Source organism: Ochotona princeps, chromosome 3 (assembly GCF_030435755.1).
Source record: "Ochotona princeps isolate mOchPri1 chromosome 3, mOchPri1.hap1, whole genome shotgun sequence".
In the NCBI taxonomy this organism is placed as follows: domain Eukaryota; kingdom Metazoa; phylum Chordata; class Mammalia; order Lagomorpha; family Ochotonidae; genus Ochotona; species Ochotona princeps.
The window spans coordinates 117978792-117998339 of NC_080834.1; the positions used below are offsets into that span (position 1 = coordinate 117978792).

At 42.8% G+C, this 19548-nt stretch overlaps 1 protein-coding gene across 1 annotated transcript in view; it reads left to right on the forward strand.

Annotated features, from left to right (window-relative positions):
* LOC131479844 (contactin-associated protein-like 5) overlaps positions 1-19548 on the forward strand; it is a 556228-nt gene that overhangs the window by 387114 nt on the left and 149566 nt on the right. Inside the window, exon 13 of the mRNA XM_058661311.1 lies at positions 9982-10182. Within this exon, the coding sequence (XP_058517294.1) occupies positions 9982-10182 (201 nt within the window). The remainder of the gene's footprint in view (positions 1-9981; positions 10183-19548) is intronic.

Here is a 19548-nt window from a genome sequence, read left to right on the forward strand (position 1 = left end):
GACAGGAGCCACAAGTAGATCACACTTGAGTAGATGGCACCTGATTGGTAGAGGCAGTGCTTGGAGGATTCTCTCAGCTGCCTTAACCCTTGGCGTAGAAAACTCATCTGGTCAACATGGATAACATGGATAACTGTGCCTAAAGCGACCCCTGAACAGGAGTGTAAGTGACTTGGTACACTGTACAAATGAGTATAAATATCTCCCCGTAGTGATGTCACTCTGCGATTAGGCTTGGCGTTAATAATTTGTAGATCGGCCTGTCTTCCAAGCACAGTAATAGAAAAGTCACAGTTTTCTTCTTCTCTTTCTTTCTTTCTTTCTTTCTTTCTTTCTTTCTTTCTTTCTTTCTTTCTTTCTCTCTTTCTCTCTTTCTCTCTTTCTCTCTTTCTCTCTTTCTCTCTTTCTCTCTTTCTCTCTTTCTCTCTTTCTCTCCTTTTTTTTCACTGTGCAGACGCAGCTATGTGGACAGAATGAAATCTCATGAAGTAGAGAGTTATTGTGTCTCTTTTTCTACTCTTCTTTTTTTTTTCCTTCTGAGAAGTGATCTCCGTGGCAACCAATGGAAGAATGTGTAACATCTGTAATTACTATTAATAAAATAATGATCATAATAACAAGATTTATCAAATATAATGAGAGAAAAAAAATAGAGTTGTGGGTCTGTACGTAAGCAGATTCCAGCTCAGAAACAGGAGCCGGGGATCCAGGTGTGCCATTTGGAGACAGAGGGCTGGGAGTGCTGTATGTGCCTTCCAGGATTGACAAATGGGACATGTTATACATGTGGAGTTAGTTATGGAATGTTCTAGAATTTGCTGATTCAACTAGCCTGCTGATTATGTGTAGAGCCTGCTTTGATATTCTCTTGCTGTTCTTTTGTTTGTTTGTTTGTTTGTTTGTTATGTGCTTTCATCTTAAAATTTGTAACTTTTTAAAAAAATATTTTTATTAGAAAGGCAGGTCAGATTTATGCAGAGGAGAGACAAAGGTCTTCCAGTCATTGGTTTACATCTCAAATGCCTATAATGGGCAAAGCTGAACCTTTCTGATTTGAAGGGGGGACCAGTCATGTGTTCTGAGTTTCCCACATGGATGCAGAGTCCTTAGGCCATCCTCTACTGCTTTCTCAGGCTAAGCAGTGAGTTGGATGGAAAGTGGAGAAGCCAGGACATGGATCAGCACCCACATGGATCCCGACACTTTCAAGTTGAGAATTTAAATATGGAGCCATCATGCTGGGCCAAAGAATTGCAACTTCTTCGCTGAAATTTGCTAATGATATAATGCATTCACGAAGGACACATTTTGGAAATACTGGAACTCAGACACTTAGAAAAATGCAAATGGGGGTGAATTAATTGAGTCTCCTCATGAGACATCCTGGAAACCCAAAGTGTTCAGTGCCAGACTAGGCTCTGAGGGTGAGTATGAGCAGTTCCCCAACTCTCAAGTGAAATGCTACTGCTGCCGTCTATGACCCATTCTATCTCCAGATCGCTCCTCTGTCATTGTTTGTAATTCCCGTTTTACATCTAGGTGTGTGCAGAGAATAACTTGGCACACATATCCTGGAAGATCGCATAGCTTCAGTGAGACCAGCTGAAAGGCTAAACATCATAGTGCAGCTTGAGAAAACAGTACCCATTTATGTAAGAGTATTTGGGTATTTGTGAAAGGCTACTTCAGCACCTTATCCTGCCTGTACTCGGATGGCCCTCCACCTCTCTCTCCTTAGCTGGAGCTGGGCTGATTTGAGTTGTGAGAGCATTCACCCTCACAACAAATCATTGTGCTGAAAATGGCTTTTGAGAAGCAAATATTTTAGTTATATATTAACTGTAACCTTAGCAAACCAGGGGGCTTAGCAAAGTGGCCCTATTTCCCTACTAAATTACCAACGAGTAGGTAGAAACTTTTTATATGAGTGGTTCAATAGCTTAGAGCAGTCAGAGAAATGAGGTTTTGCTCCTCATCAAGAGAACAATGAATTGGGTGCAGCAAAGGAAATGAAAAAGAATGCTCTGAATAGAGAAAGGCAGTGTCAGAGGGCGATACTTTCCCAAAGCTACAGGGTTTAGAACTATTAAAATTAAAATCTGCTGAAGAATTCAGGAACTGCTGGGGACCCCAAACATATAGTGAAAGCTCATATATGATGTTTACTTACATACACATTTTAAGATTTACATATATATTTAGGATGATGTTTACATAGTTGATAAGAGTGTGAAGGATTGAGGATTGGGAAAGTGTATGAGAAGATTGTTTCCACATTTTCTTTTACTGTGTCTTGGGAAGAGGGGAGATAAGGAGTGATGCCACACCCAACTTCCCAAATGCATCAGTATCCAGGGATGGGAACGGCCATCTGATGCCATCCCAGATTGCCTGATGTAGAGCCTGCTCCAAGGGTTCTGTTTAAATGGTTTAGATGGTTCTGAAATGGTGTCTGTCTCTCTGATCCAAGGTTAAGGAAATCCTTCCAAGGTCCATTGGCTGGCATGGAACATCTTAGACTCTCCATTCACCCAGATGTTTACTTCCAAAGCTTGGCTGGTATAATTGATCAATTTCTTCTTCATTCCTTCCTCTGCTATGGTACTAGATATTCACTGCAGGCCTTCATGGATGGTCATATCTTCCATATGCACCTGGGCATGGCTGCCACTGCTCCTTCTTAGCCATGGAGGAGGCCAAACTCTGACATATGCACTCCATAGTCAGTCCACCAATCCTGCAATCATCCTCATGGTTGGAGACCAGGAGTTTGTTTGGGAGGCTTCTCTAAAAAAACCTTGTGTGAAGTGACCTGCTTTGACTCGCGTGTGCTTGCCAGTATGAGTTCTTGCTCAACTGTCATCCACTCCCAATCCCAGATCTTATACTTTCCAGATGGTTCTGCAGTCTAGCTTTTCAGGATGCACCCACAGTACCAGAAATTGCCAGCCAATTCTGCCGCAAAGCTCAATTAACTCCCACCTATCTTGTTTTATACATGCACTATTGGATACAGTTGGTTAGCTCAGCCTGGCTCTCCTCCCAACCCATCCTATATGCAGGCCAACAGTCATCATAGACCTGCTCAGCCTGATTCACCCGCAATCCCAATTCTCATGTTCATGGTTGGAGCCAGTGACCCAGCTGGGAAGCCTGTGCTGTCGCTCTGCTAGGATCATACCCCTCCTTCTGGATCTCATATGAACTGGTGCACCCCAGTTTGGCATGACTGGCCTAATCTTGGCATCTGTTGGCAGGTATTTATAGACTTATCAGACTGGATTTGTGCCCAGTTGTTGCTCATGCTTGTAGGTGCTGCAGCATAGTGCAGCTCAGCCAGCTTCCAGTCCTGACCTTAATGTGAACTGGCCAGTGTTGTGGCCTGAAACAGACCTGTCATGTACCCTATCCTGATTCTCATATCGGCCAGTGGGTGCTATCAACTACACCAGCCTGGCTTGCTCCTTGACCCGACTCACATCTAAGCCAGCAGGTGATATAATCTGGCCTGAGCCTGGTTGCTCCCAGCTTTTGTTTTCATCCTTGCCTGCAGGGACTACATCCTGAAGAGGAGTTCCCCACTCTCCTCTATCAGGCCTCCACAGAAGCTCTTCTAAAGGGAATTAAGAATTAAACATGTTGGTAATGTTTTGCTGTCTTCCAAAACAGCTGTAGTGGTACAAATTACTGTTTACCATGCTTTTTTTTTAAGATTTATTTATTTTATTACAAAGTCAGATATACAGAGAGGAGGAGAGACGGAGAGGAAGATCTTCCATCCTATGATTTACTCCCCAAGTGAGCCGCAACGGGCCGATGCACACCATCCGAAGCTGGAAACCAGGAACCTCTTCCGGGTCTCCCACACAGGTACAGGGTCCCAAAGCATTGGGCCGTCCTCGACTGCTTTCCCAGGCCACAAGCAGGGAGCTGGATGGGAAGTGGAGCTGCCGGGATTAGAACCGGCACCCATATGGGATCCCGGGGTGTTCAAGGCGAGGACTTATAGCCACTAGGCCACGCCACCGGGCCCATGTTTACCATGCTTTTTATAAAAGATTTATTTTATTTTTATTGCAAAGTCAGATATACAGAAAGGAGTAGGGACAGAGAGGAAGGTCTTCCATCTATTGATTCACTCCCCAAGCAGCTGCAATGGTTGGAGCTGAGTCACTCTTAAGCTAGGAGCCCGGAGCCTCTTTTAGGTCTCCCACACAGGTGCAGGGTTCCAAGGCTTTGGACTGTCCTCGACTGCTTTCCCAGGCCACAAGCAGGAAGCTTAATAGGAAGTGGGGCCACCGGAATTAGAACCAGTGCTCATACATAATCCCAGCATGTTCAAGGTGAGGAATTTAGCCCCTAGGTTTTCGTGCCAGGCCCTGTTCACCATGCTTTTAAGATTCATTTATTTTTACTAAAAAGGTTGATTTACAGAGAGAAGGAAGAGTCAGAGAAAGAAAGACCTGCCATCCACTGATTCACTCCCCAACTGAGCGAACCTTAAGCCAGCAGTCTGGAGACTCATCTGGGTCCCCCTTGCTGGTACAGAGGTTCGAAGTGTTGGGTCATCCTCTGCTGTATTCCCAGGCCACAAACAGTTAGCTTTTGGAATGTGGAGTAGCCAGCACATGAACCAGTCCCCATATGGGTTCTTGGTGCATTCAATGTAATGATTGAGTCATCATACAGGGCCCTCACCAATTTTTTTTTTGTTTTGTTTGTTTTTGTTTTTAAGGATGCATTTATTTCTTTGAGAGACAACACCACAGAGAGTGAGCAAGAGAAAAGAGATCCTGTAGCCACTTGTTAATCCCAAATGGACTGCTTCAGTCAGAGCTTAACTGGTCCACAACAGGGAGTCAGGAGCTGCCTCCAGGTTTCCCTCATGGGCCTAGGGCCCAGAGGATTTATATCTTCTGCTAAATTCCATGGTGCCTAAATTAAATACTTTAAGTTAGCTGGGAACTGGATCAGAAGCACAACATCCAGGCATCCAAGTGGTATCATATGGGATGCCAGCAGCACAGGCATTGATTTCCTCACTATACCACAGCACCTGTTCACCATTTCTTAAAGTCATCTGAAAAATGAACTCCTTCCTCAGACAAAACTACCCAAAGATTATATTTCTTTTGTTTTCAAGACTTTTTTTTAAATCTAAAAGGTACATTTTCAGAGAAAGAGAGATAGAGCAAGAGAGAGAAAGAGACCCTCCATGTGCAAATTCATTCTCTAAATGGTTGCCTCCTCCTGAACATAGTAATGTCAGCACCAGAAGCCAGGAACCTCATTCGGGCCTCCAGTATGGATAGCAGTTACCCAAGTGCTTGGATCATGTTCTGCTGTGTGTGTGTGTGTATGTGTGTGTGTGTGTTCCATGTACATTTACATGGAGTGGGATCAGAAGTGAAGCATTCAGGCCTTGAACCAGCAATCCTAGAGAATACCATCACTGAAGAACTGATGCCCACTGCATCAATACCAACCCCACAAAGTCATCTTTCTAATGATACAATGAAGATCTAGCTTATATGTTCTGCTTTCAATATTGATTTATTTATTTAAGAGACAATGTTGGAGATAACTGTCTACTGGCTCATTCCTGTTGGAATACAGCTTGTAGGAAAGCTGGGACAGCAGAAGCCTGTGAGACCCTGTTGAGAAGAGGCTCCAGGAAAGAGAACGCTGAAGGCCTCTCACCCACAGTGTGCTCTTGCTCCCAGTGAGTCCTTGGATGTGCTTTTGTGCTCTCTTTGAAGATAGGTGGACATCTGTGTTCTGTCTAGTCACTCAAGTACAGACAGTATCATCTATTCCCTGTTACTATAATCTTTTGACTAGGTCGCCTTGTTAGCTTCTTTGTTGTCTCTGTGTTCTTAGACATGATCTAATTCTCAGTTATGTCTGAACCATTGTTTCATGAAGTATAAAAACTGAAACCCTGGAAATAAACTTTGTCAATTGCAAAAGACTGCACTGTCCCCTCATATCTTCAGGTTGCATCTCCTCCCCAGGAACCCGCAAGGTAAACTTGCCTATTCCCTATGTGACTATAGCATCCAGAGCCAAGACAAAGTGAAGCCAGAAACCAGAGACTCCATTCAAGTCTCCCATTTGGTTGGCAGGAACTCAAGTGTTTGGGTCATGATCTGCTGCTGCTTAGGATGCAACAAAGGGAGATGGTTTAGACTCAGAGTGCCTGGGACTTGAACCAACATACTGTTACAGTAAGTGAGCTTATACAATGACAGCTTAACCTATTGAGCATGAAGCCTATCCAACAACACCTGTATTTTTAACTCATTTGAGCATCAGAAAACTTGCCATGTGTCCCTACAAAACACAACACATCATCATAGTGATATTATCATGAATAAAAGGACTACTTTTTTTTATTAATTTAATATAGCTACTTCTCAATGATGCAACATAATTTGCATATAGTTTCACTGCTGACATGGAGCAAAACATTGATTCCAAGTATGCTTATTCCCAAGTCCAGGCTGTCATTCCCACAGTTTCAAAGCTGCTAGTATCATTGCTGCTTTTCAAAGATTATAAATGATGACATTTGGCTTAGAAATGTAATGATTAGGGCCCGGCAGCGTGGCCCAGCGGCTAAAGTCCTCATCTTGAACACGCCGGGATCCCATATGGGCACCGGTTCCAATCCCGGCAGCTCTACTTCCCATCCAGCTCCCTGCTTGTGGCCTGGGAAAGCAGTCGAGGACGGCCCAATGTATTGGGACACTGCACCTGTGTGGGAGACCTGGAAGAGGTTCCTGGTTTCCAGCTTCAGATCGGCATGCATCGGCCCGTTGCAGCTCACTTGGGGAGTGAATCATCGGACGGAAGATCTTCCTCTCTGTCTCTCCTCCTCTCTGTATATCTGACTTTGTAATAAAAATAAATCTTTGGAAAAAAAAAAGAAATGTAATGATTAGACCAATGCTGGTGAACCCTGGAGTACTGAGCCAGCACATAAACTTGATCTCTTGGTTGTATACAGAATCTGTGTCCACGAATTTCCACTTCATGTAGACTAAATGATCATTGTGATCATTTAGCTTTCTGGGTCCAACTACATTTGGTCACTTTTAGATCCCTGCTTTGGTCCACTTGGGAGTTCATCTCCATCTCTTCCACATTCGCCTACAGGGATATTTAAAATGGACATTGCTGGTTTAAAACTCCTCATCACAGACAGAGCTTCATGTTGGCCTTCTCCAGCTAAAATTACCCTGTTTGAATCAGCCACAAAGGCTGACTTGAGATGGAAACAAACTCAGCAACTCAAGGATTCCACTTCTTCCTCATCCATCAACCTGTATTAGGGCTGGCAACGTTATCATTTATCAAGATGTATGTGGCGAGAATTTATGTTAATTATCCTAGTATGGAGTGCTAGTTTTTCATGGGCTGTTATGAATTTGTATTTTTTCCTTTTCTCATTAATTATTATGGACATTTTAACACTATCTACTGTTATTTCTCTAACACTTTCATTATGTATCCGTCACTTTACTTTGATTATTGCATCAGCTTTTGTCTAACATTTTTTGGAGTTGGGTAATGTTTTTGGAGTTCTGAGTTAATTGTTAATATAGTATTATCTTTGCAACTAAGAACTAATGACTGATTTTTTTCATTATTAAAAACAAAACCTAAGCACATTTTCTTTAACACAGGCTTTATGAAAACTGTAATCCTTACTGACAGAAGGTCTGTGGGCCTTCCCGTCACCCAGGGGCAGGTGTGCTCAGAATGTCTGCGCACCAGGCAAGTGCATACTGCATGCTGCACCTCCCTGCTGTACAGCTGGGAAAGCCTTCAGAGCTAATCAAAAATCATACCTGTGTCTCTTCCTCTTCCTTTTAAGTTGTTGAAACTTGGGTGTGGGGAGATGAAGTGGCTTCTCCCAGGTTGCATACATTAGTGAAACAGATTAACTTACAAGATATTTCTGTGGTCACTTCTATTCTTTTCCAGCTAAGCCATGGCAATGCTCATCTTAGTATATGGTGCACTTGTAACTTGTTGCTAATTAACGATGGTTACCTTCAGGACGTGTGTTCACCATGAGTCATTCCTCTATCTTGTGGGCCTTTGTTTCCCCTCAACTAACAGTGTGGTAGAGGGAGGAAACCACATGGTGTCTACGTTAGGTTCCTCTCAGGACTCAGAGCTCATGACGTGTAATGTAGGCTAGATACTCCGATGGCAAAGGCTGTTCCAGTCTTCCTATTCCCTGTTTCGCTTTATTGTGAGGATGTTCAGAATGAAATGGCACATCCAATTGCAGTAAATGCTTTAGTGCAGGTTATTATTAGAGAGTGACTGATACATCCCAGATAAGACCTTGTAGCTTTATATTCTGGATTGCTACTCCACATTAACAGCATTGCCATTGTATTGCTAGTACTGCCAGCCTGCTTTTGTTGTCATGGTTATTGTATTCTTAACCAAGCTTTGGAAAAATTAAGAGAATTATCCAAGCTTATTATTGGCTGAAATAGGCTTGAAGAACGACCTCTCAACTCTTGAAATTCAAATTTCTCTCCTCTCTTCTTGCCTTTCAGGGGTAAATTGTGTCCTTCCACTTGTAAAGATCTTCATGTTAGCAAGGTTCTCTTATTGTAAACCCTGACACATTCATTTTCCTGCCAGAAAGAGTTCATTTAGAGAACAAATAATTTTAACAGCAGCTGTTAGGTGCATTGCAAATACAGTGCATATTGCACAGAAGCAATCTTGTTAATGATGTTCCTTTTGCAGGTATTTTCTAAGTGATGTGTCTTATATTAAACAAAATACCTGTGCTTCTTATGGAAAAATCATCTAAGGGCCCAGCACAGTAGCCTAGCAACTATGGTCCTCACCTTGCACGCACCAGGATGCCACCATATAGGTACAGGTTCTAATCCTGATGGCCCCACTTCTCATCTAGTTTCCTGCTTGTGACCTGGGAAAACATTTAAGAATGGCCCAAAGCCTTGGGACCTTGCACCCACATGGGAGACATAGAAGAGGCTCCTTTTGGCTCCTGGTTTTGGATCGGCTTGGCTCTGGCCTTTGCAACCACTCGGGGTGTGAATCAATGGACGGAAGATCTTCCTCTCTGTCTCTCCTCCTCTCTGTGTATCTGACTTTGTAATAAAAACAAAGTAAATCTTCAAAAAAATCATCTGTGTTGATTAGTCTTTGTATAAATAAATGTGCCAGTAACAAGAAGGAACTGGCTGCCCTTTGTCACAGTCCTTTTCTGGGGCACTCATTCACTGTCTGCACTTGGAAGAGCTGATTTCCTCTTGTACATATTTCCCTCATTTTAGATGTACCATTATTGACTCCCTCACTTCCCAAGCCTCTACAACCAAGTAACCAACCAACCTGGGAATGAAAATATTTTAGAAAAAATGAAATCAAAAGCAAAAACAAAATAGCAAATTTCTGGCTGTGTTAGACATGATATGACTATTTTTAGTTATACCCCCAACAATGCAGTACCACAACAGTTTCCTTAGCATTTACATTGTATAAACTCTTATAAAAAATCTAAAAATGAATTCAAGTATAAGGAAATATTAATGGAGATTATATTTAAATACCATATCTTTACATGTTAGAAATGTGAACTTCTCCAGACTGGGGTAAGTATAGGGGTCCTGGAAATACTCTTAGGGAAGATCAAACGAGATGATGAGATAGTGACTTAACTTTGAATGTGATGAGGTAATGGCTTATGAAATAACACACATGGATGTTTAGCATAAAGTCAGGGCATAAGGATTCTCCAGACTATTGTTAATTCTCATACCAGCTCCAGGAGGTACGGAATTCCGTGGCCTTCCTCTTTGCCTAAGTTGAGCACTCAGGAGGTGACTTTGAGTTGTCTGCTGAGTGACCCAGCACACTGCTTATGTGATCCTCTTCCCACCTCTCTTCTAACCTCTCTTGCCTTGTCTTGTGTTGCCTGTGCAGAGGACAAGATCTGGACAACAGTGCAGCACAACAACTCAGAGCTGACACCTGTACAGAGCTACAGCCATGAGAAGTCCTACACCATAACCTTGGACTACAGCGGCAGCATGGAGCAGCTGGAGGCTCTGATTGACAGCTCAGAGCACTGCGAACAAGAGGTGGCTTACCACCGTAGGAGGTCTCACCTGGTCAGCACAGCAGGTAAGGCATGACCCGCCCCTGATGTTCTGTAGTGGCCTCCCACAATGGAATAACAAGGTCAGGTCCTTGACAGGAAGGAGATATTATTTTGGGTGCTCACTGTGCAGTGAAACCACGTGAACCAGGGAGCCTAGGTATGCTCAGTGCTTGCTCTGATGCTCAGCTTGTAACCTGGTGACTTCTGAAGACTCTCAAGGTTTATCCTGCATCTTCACAAAACAGAAAGATACAGTAACCATGCTGCCCCTGTGTGATGGCCAGTAGTTTCTTGAAGGCACTGTTACTAAAGAGTGCATTTAGAGAAAAAGGGGAAGTATGGTCCTGGGAAGTTCTCTTTCTCGGAATAAGAAAACATGAGAAAACAGCCAGGTATCTCAATATATTGACACAAGAACGATGAATTCAATCTGGGGTAAAGTGTGCATCAGGTGCAGTAACATGCAGGCAGGGGACACCTTGAAGTTTCACAGTACTTGTGTTACCTGGAGTGCGGAGTTCTCAAAGAAATACCTCTTTGGAAGGACGAAGCAGAGGTGGGTGCTACTGTAAACCAGGTCAGGATGCTGCTTGCAATGCCCACACCAGGTATCTGAGTGCTCATTCAAGGCCTAACTGTGCTGCTTCTGATTCAGATTCCCAATAACGTATCTTAAGAAATAGCAGGTAGGGCCCGGCACAGTGGCCTAACGGCCAAAGTCTTCACTTTGAATGTGCTCAGATCCCATATGGGTGCTGGTTCTGGTCCTAGTAGCCCTGCTTCCCATCCAGCTTCCTGCTTGTGGCCTGGGAAACCAGCCGAGGACGGCCCAAAGCTTTGGGATCCTGTACCACATGGGAGACACAGAAGAAGTTCCAGGCTCCTGGCTTTGGATTGGCTCAGCTCCGGTCGTTGCCATTACTTGGGGAATGAATCACCAGACGGAAGATCTTCCTCTCTGTTTCTCCTCTCTGTATATCTGAGTTTCCAATAAAAATAAATAAATCTTTAAAAAGAAAAAAGGAAATTATAGGTAGCTCTTTGGTACCTACCATTAACATAGGAGACCCAAAGAAAGTTACAGTCTCCTGGCAGGCCTGTACTAACCCTGGTTTTTACAGACATTTGGGGAATGAGCCAGTGGAAGTAAAATCTTTCTCTCTCCCTCTCTGCTTTTCTGACTTTCAAATAGATTCCAATAAATTAAAGGATTGCAGATAATGTTTGCTGTTAGAAACAAAAAGAGTAACGCAACTTATTTATTCTTATGGCATTTTTTTGAGTGAATGTTTGATTCAATTATGAACGTACTTGAAAACAGATAAAACATAACAAAACTTCTAGGGTTGTTAATCAATACCCAAAATGATCATAACAGGGATCAGGAAGGAGAATGTCAAAATTTATTCCCACTTTGGCATTCATTCATAATCATAACAGTTATTTCATGGTTGGAAAAAAAAAAACAAAACAGGACCTCAAGATCTGACATATCCAAGAAACTCTAGTCTTAGAAAGCACAGCACTCAGTGCATACGTGTCAAGAATTTGGAAAAGCTGGAGGGAAAATGAAGTGTCAGCAACAGAGAAGTGAGGGAAAACTGACTCAGTACGTCGGAATGCCTTGCTGAGCTGAAGTTTTTTGCTGATAAACGTCGTTTATCCCTTTAACTACCATAGATCTTTGCAAAGAGTTCATAGCTATTTGAAATGAAGGTCGTTCTCAAATGGATTACATGCTTCCTTGCCTTTTTAAACAGGAAGCTCTGAACACAAAATGCAACATTTTCTTGATGAATCAGACTCATCATTGCGGAAAACAGTTATTATTGCCTCCTTGGATTCAGCCACACTTGAAAACTGATTAGATCAGGGCCGTTCTCAGTGCCCTGCTTCGCAGAAATCAGTGTACTAGCCAATGTCTGTGTTTGCTCATATCTGCCTCTCTCCAGACAGTCCAGCCCACTGTGTCAATCACAGTGCTATTCTTGGGGTGTCTGTCTCCAGAAGCTGCCCTCACACTTTTTATGTGTTGCTTCTAGTTTTACTTTTGTAAAATCTGATTATTACAGAGGCAAAATGGGGGTTAGGGAGAAAGAGAGATGGAGAGATCTTCAGTCCATTGGTTTAATTTCCAAATGGCCACACAGCTGGTGCTAGCCCAGGTCAAAGGCAAGATCCCGGAGCTCCACTCAGATCTTTTGTATTACTGGCAGGGACCCTAGAATTTGGGCCACTGCTTTCCCAGTCCCATTAGCTGGAAGCTGGGTTAGAAGTGGGTCAGCCAGGTAAGAACTGGCCTTTACATCAAAAGCTGACATCACAAATGACAATTTAGCTAACTGAATCACAGCTTTAGTCCCACTGCTTATATTTTTCCATGGACTTGGTTTGGTATTAGATGAAATATGTTCACTCTGATTATGCAAGTTCCTTAAGAGTATGTGTCTTGTGAAATTAATTTCATCTCATTTTTCTCTGTACGTGCACTTTTTTCTAAAAAAAAAAAAATCCTAAATTTCCCAAGCAAAGCTTTTAAAGGCTAATTTATTTATTTTGAAAACATTGTACAGTCAAGGGGGAAAGGAGATTTTTCAATCCACTGTTTCACTACTTATGTAGTTGCAGTAGAAAGTGCTGGGTGAGGCTAAAACCAGGAACCAGGAATGTCATCTAGGTCTCTCTTAATAACGTCCCAGGCTTGTCCCTTTTCTACTATTTCTTCCCAGGGAGATTGAAGATTGTAGAGGGGTTACAAACTGAAACTCATAGGAAATTCCAACATTGCAGGCAAATAGTTGTACCCACAATGCCACCATTATTTGAATTGGGAAGATCAAGGATTTTGGACTAGGCCACATGGTGATTGAGAACTTTATCTGTCAATTGAGAACTTTATTCTGTCACTGACTCTCATGGGACCCTCTATGGGCTAGTCCATTTCTATAGTTGTAATTTTATTGTTGGAAAAAATTTGCAGGGAGATCCTGGACAAGGTTACTAGAAGGATTGAAGGAAAATGTAGTCTTAGCTTCCAGTATCATGCCTGGCAAATGTCAGGTGTTCGGTAAGAAGGCATGTCCTCACTCACAGCCCTCATCCCAGCGATGAAGGCTCAAAATCTGTGTTATAATAAGAAATCAGTTCAAACATGAATTTTGTTCTGCTTATTTACTTGAAAGGGAAAGGAGAGGCAGAAGAAGAAAAAGAAAGGGAAAGAAGAAGAGAGAGAGCATGAGAAAGAGAAGAGAGAAAGAGGGACAGGAAGAGAGAGAGCATGAGTAAGGAAAGAGAGAGAGAAAGAAAAAGAAAACGAAAAAGGAAGAGAAAGTGCTGCTGTTCACTGATGAACTCCCTGGATCCTAAAAGTGGATGGGATTGGGCTGCGGCAATGCCAAGAGCCAGAAATGCAAGCCGGTCTCCTGTCTGAGCGGCAGGAACTCATTTGCTTGATCATTAGCAAGGGAAGGGAAAGGAAGAGGAGAGACTAGAAGGGGAGGAGAGGGAAAAAGGAGAGATAATGATAAGACAGGTTCATGTACTCAAAGGAAAGTTCTTCAGTACCTATCATCAGTTCTTGTATAACAAACTGTTGTTAAGCATTGCAGCTTAACATGACAATAATATTTATTTTGTGCATAATTCTGCAGTTTAAGAAGGTTCCAGCCACTCTACTCCATGCTAGCTGGCATACCACTCTGAAGGTGGTAAGAAGGATGGATCATCAGAAATTTCCATCACTAACAGTTCTGTAGTTGCTGTTGGATATTGGCAGTAGTTCCAATATATATGAAATGAAGGGCCACAGAGGGAATTGGGGGTGACAGATCTTTCACTCATTTGTTTACTCTCAAATTCCTTCAATAGTTAGGGATAGGTAAGGCTAAAGTCAGGAGCCAGCCAGAAACTCGTTCCTAGTTGCTATATGGGAGACCACTGCCCAAGCACATGGGACATCGTCCTCTGCCTTCCAGGTACATTGAAAGGAAGCATGGGAGCTGGGACACAAACCAGAGACTGATGTCTGATAACATTGTCCTATGAGATAGCTTCACATACTGTGCTACAATGCCACTCCTCTTTTATGTTATTTTTAGTAAATTTGACTTGCATTTGAAATACAGAGAGGGAAGAGAGAGAGAGAGAGAGAGAGAGAGAGAGAGAGAGAGAGAGAGAGAGAGGGAAGAGAGAGAGAGAGAGATTTCCCATCTTCTGGGTCACACCCAAATGTCCTTCAGTCAAGGATAGACAGGTCACACCCAGGATTCTTGCACTCAGTTCAGGTTGGCCGTGTAGATAGCAGGGATTGAAGTGCCAGAATCATCACTACTGTCACTCAGAGTGTGTGTGGCCATGAACTTGGAGTCAGAGGCAGAACTGTGACTGAAACCCTGGAAGGGCAATGTGCCATGCAGGGCTCTCAAGCAGTACTAATGCCAACTTCAGGTTCAGAGTTGGCCTCCAGATGGTTTGCAGGCACAGTGGCTTCTCACACTCAGTGTATTCATCTATAGATGCAATGAAGAATATGAATGTCAAATCTGTATTAGCAAACCACCCAGATCTCCTCATTTCTGTAACTTTCTCACTTCAATCCATGGAACCTTTATCTGCTTACTTTGTTTTCTTAAAAACGAAATCATTTATTTATTATGAAACCATTCCATAGGTTCAGAAATTTCTCCTCCCTCTTCCCCAATTCCTCCCCCCTACTGATTTCCCCTATATTATTTATAAAACTGGAGTCCTTCAACCATAGTCACAAGTCAATCACTCTGCTATTTAAGTATCCTGATATTTAAGATACAGACAATGATGTAATATCCAGCATCCTATTGTCAAAACATATTTCACAGTTTCATTGGGAATCCTTCTTTTGTTTTTTTAAGACTTCATTATTTTTATTGGAAAGTCAGACAAACAGAGAGGAGGAGGAGAGACGGAGAGGAAGATCTTCTGTCCACTGGTTCACTGCCCAAGTGGCCACAACAACCAGAGCTAGAAGATCTGAAACCAGGAGCCAGGAGCTTCTTCCAGGTCTCCCATGCAGGTGCAGGGTCCCAAGGCTTTGGGGTACCCTCCACTGCTTTCCTAGGCCAGAAGCACGGAGCTGGACTGGAAGCAGGGCCACCTGGATTATAGCCTGATCCTTAACAGATCTTGGTGCATTCAAGGCAAGGACTTTAGCCTCTAGGAAACCACACTGAGTTCCTCTTTTTGTTTGTTTGTTTGTTTGTTTTATCAATTAGCAAGCTGACATTCAATGAAGCTAAATCCAGTTAAAGCCACAAACCCCTCCTTTCTATAGAATTACTCATGTATCAAGTTAAATGTGTTATTGTTAAATCCGGTTCTGCTGCCAGCCACAAATCTTCTACTCTTGAATCGGCCACTCCACTAGCTACCTCCAAACCAGTTGCATTCTATTAAACTGAGTCAAGACTAAACTGGTTTTTATCTAATAAACCTGTCCAGATTAAGTCAGAATTCACTCAAAATCTATATGCGTAATCATCACATTAAATGCCCCCCGTACAATAGAAAACCAATTTTCTGTGACTCTGTCACTGTTGGGGAAAAAGTCGGATGAGCAAGATATTAGAAATGAAGTTGCTGATACAGTAAAAATCTGTACATTCAGCGGAATTTGGGGATTAGAATTGAGAAAGAGTAATATGTGAAAATCCTTTGGTAGCTGCAGAAATTACTTTTGAGAGAGTAAGAGTGGGAAAGAGACCAGAGAAGAATAAAAGGGAGCAGAGGAGCAGTGTGGACACAAACGGTATGAACGGAGAGGAAAGGGAGAGGAGACAGCCAAGTAAGGGAACACCCTTTGGTGTGCTATCTGAATTAGAATTCCCAGTTCTGTTATTTTTTATCTTACCTGAGCAGATCTTCATTGTGAAGGCAATCATGGGTGTTAGTGACCCTATGACAGTTTCACAAGGATCCCAAGTCCAGGTGTTGGAAAGCAGGAGTCATACATCAATGAACACAAGCTCTTCCTTGAGACACTGCCCTACATTGAACCTCCTAGAGAAGGACAGGCCTGCGGTGGCCAGAGGAACTCAGGGTTGTTTGTTTGTTGGCAGTGAAGAGACACAGAGGACAGAAACTTTCTTTGTAGTAAAGCCAAAATAATAATTCCTTTTCCAAATCAGAATTGTCCAACGCTCTGTCTCCTTCCATAATAGCCACCAGGCCATAGAGATGCTTTCGAAACTTTGCAGATCGTCCATTAGATGGACAAAACATGCACAATTTCAGGAGTTTTTTTTTGTCACCCTCCAAAAATCCCTCATTGTTATATGTTTTCCAAGAAACTGGAAGCATCTTAAAGCTTGCTGTATTCATTCTTGAACATCTTCAGAGCCATCTTAGCACTGACACAAAGCGATGCTCACCAGTTTTTCTTGTGTCGGAACAGCCTGAGTGAATCCCCAGTGGGCTAACCTGCAGCTTAGAACACTGGCATGCAGTATCAGGGACTGGTCTGAGTCCCAGCTGCTCTGCCTCTCGAACGCTGCTCCCTGCTTCTCACCAAGGACTCGGGGCTATGCAGACAGATGCAGACAGAGGTAGACAGAGTCCTTGGTTCCTAACTGTGGCCTGTCCCAGCCCAGGCTGTTGCGGGTACTCGGGACAGATGCAATAGACAGAAATCACCATCCCTCTTCCTTTATCAGATAAATATCAATTTAAAATGAACTGAAACCAAATAATCTATGATCAAAAAGAGATTAAAATCATAACTGCCTTCCTGTTGCAGCCGAGATAAACTAAATTATGTCAGTAACAGGAACAAAAATTACAATGAAAAGCTATTAGCAAAGAAAGAAGCAATATTTTGAAGGTTGCACTGCTCAGTTAGGTCAGACAGTTCTCAGGGTCTGTCTGGGAACTCTGTACTGCAACTCCTCCCAGAAAGACCCAGAGAGATGGCCCAGCTCTTCTGTCAGGGTCGCTGGGACAGTGCAAGAGGAACAGAGGCCCAGGAGCTGCTGTACAGGGTGTCATTCTTTTCCGCTTACAAGTCTGGTCCAGGATGAACCCTGAGACTGGAGCATATCTGAACCTGACCCTGAGCAGCAGAAATGCAGAACTCACTGGTGTGGAACCTGTGTGTCTGCTGGACAATAGACAATAAAAGGGAATAATAGAAAAAATGTATTGCAACAAGAATGAATATGAAAAATTGCCTGTGACTGTGTCCTTCCCTTTTCCGGAAGGTGAGGAAAATAAAAGACAAATGTTATCAGGCCTCTCAAAGCTAACAGTGATGATTAAGCCTGTCTGTCTACTCCTAGATTCTCATTTAACATGAATATGTATAGCTTGACTTTTGCTTTTAGCTAAAATCAAATATTTGGCTAGTGTCAAACTTAGCTTTACTCTTAGGTAATGGCATAATTTCAGTGTTAGTTCGTGTAATTGTCGAAATCACCTGGAGAGCTCACACTTCTTAAGTGTTATTTTATTCATTTTTTGTTGTTGTTGGAAAAGCAAGACAAATTTTCAAAATTAAATTTGTAACGCATCAAAAACTCTACCATACGTGTGAATAATATTTTCTCCATATACACGTGTTAATGTGTTTGGCTGCTAAAAAATGTATACAGTTTTAAGATTCAAACATTCAATGTCATTTTTCATAAACTTGTCTCTAAGCAGTGCCCATTAGCATGCATGTTTGTCAATGTGCACAAAGTGATACACCTATGCAGTGCTCCCCTATCTACCCTGCTTGTCTGTATGCATAGAGTGCACCACAATGCAGAGTTGACATATTTATACCATGTTCGATTTTCTGACTTACTCTCCAAATGGTGGGAATAACCAGGTCTAGGCCATGCTGATGCCAGGAGCCAAGAATTTCATCCTGGGCTCCCTCAGGTTTCAGGGTACAAAGGAGGTTGAGGCCCAGCATGGTAGTCTGGACGCTAAAGTCCTCGCCTTGAATGTGCCCGGATTCCTTATGGGTGCTGGTTCAAATCCCGGTGGCCCTGCTTCCCACACAGCTCCCTGCTTGTGACATGGAAAAGCAGTCGAGGACGGCACAAAACCTTGGAACCCTGTACCAACTTGAGAGACTCAGAAAAGTCTCCTGGCTCCTGGTTTCATATAGGCACAATTCCAGCTGTTGTGGCCTCTTGGGGTGTGAATCAAGAAACAAAAGATTTTCCTCTCTGTCTCTCCTCCTATCTGTACATCTGACTTCCCAATAAAAATAAGTGTTTGTTTTTAAAAAAAATAAACCTTTGTACATCATCTGCCACCTTCCAAAAGCATGAACTAGATTGGAAATAGTAGAACAGGGACTTTAAACAGCCACTTTGAAATGGGATACTGGCATTACAAGTGATTGTTTTAATCATGGGACCACAATACTGGTAACCCAATACAGAATCCTCTGTTGCTTCATATTTTATATCTGGAGAAAGTGTTTTGGTTCCTGAAGATTCCCAGATGGCTTCAAAATGGTGGAGACTGTTCCTGTGAATGTTGAATACAAGATCCAGGTGGGGGCCTGAGTTTGCTTTTAAGATCAAACCCTGTATGTACTATGTTTCTTTTTTTTTTTTTCTTCTATCCAAACTACCTACCATGGTGCTTTGTAAATTAGGTACATTATGAACATCCTCAGCAAACTAATTTAAAAAATTGAAGAATTATACCAAGAGACCAGTGGGTCTAGAACTCAGACGGCTTCTAAGATTTGAAGGGTAGCTAAGGGCCGTTGGAGGATTCCTCTAGGTTTGCGTGTTAGACTTTCCTGGCTCCTCCTAAAATGTCAATAACCTACCTGGGAAAACCTGCTGAGCCACCAGACACTCCCTCATTGGAGAAATAAGCATTTCCAAGTGTGCTCCTTGGAGTGACATCCATATTCCAGTGGACAGCTTCTGGCTGTCCTGCCCATCACTCCCTCGCAAAGAACATGAAGGTTACTTACATTTACTAAGGAGGAGCTGCCTCTGAGGGTATGTCCTTCAAACTGCAGCCCATATCACAACAAGGATCAGTCCCCACCTGCCCTGCTTGCCTGCTCCTCCCTCGCAGTGTGTTTAATAGTTCAAGCTCTGCTCCCTCCATCTGCTCTTTCATCACCTGCAGTGCCATCCTCACTTGAATGTATAGAGGTTACAACTGGGCATGTTTAATACGCAGCATAGGTATGCTCTGAGTTATTTATTGCTGGAATGCCCCTTCTGTATTTTCAGATGACAGCTCATTGTGGGTAAGCAAACCTGGGACCAGGAGTCCAGGGGAGCATTGTCTACATTTTGTGGAAATGTGAGGTGTTGTCTGATGAAAGATGAGGGACAGATCACAAACGAGGTTGGGAGAAGTCATTTGACACCATGAAGAGCATTAAACCTCTTGGCAGC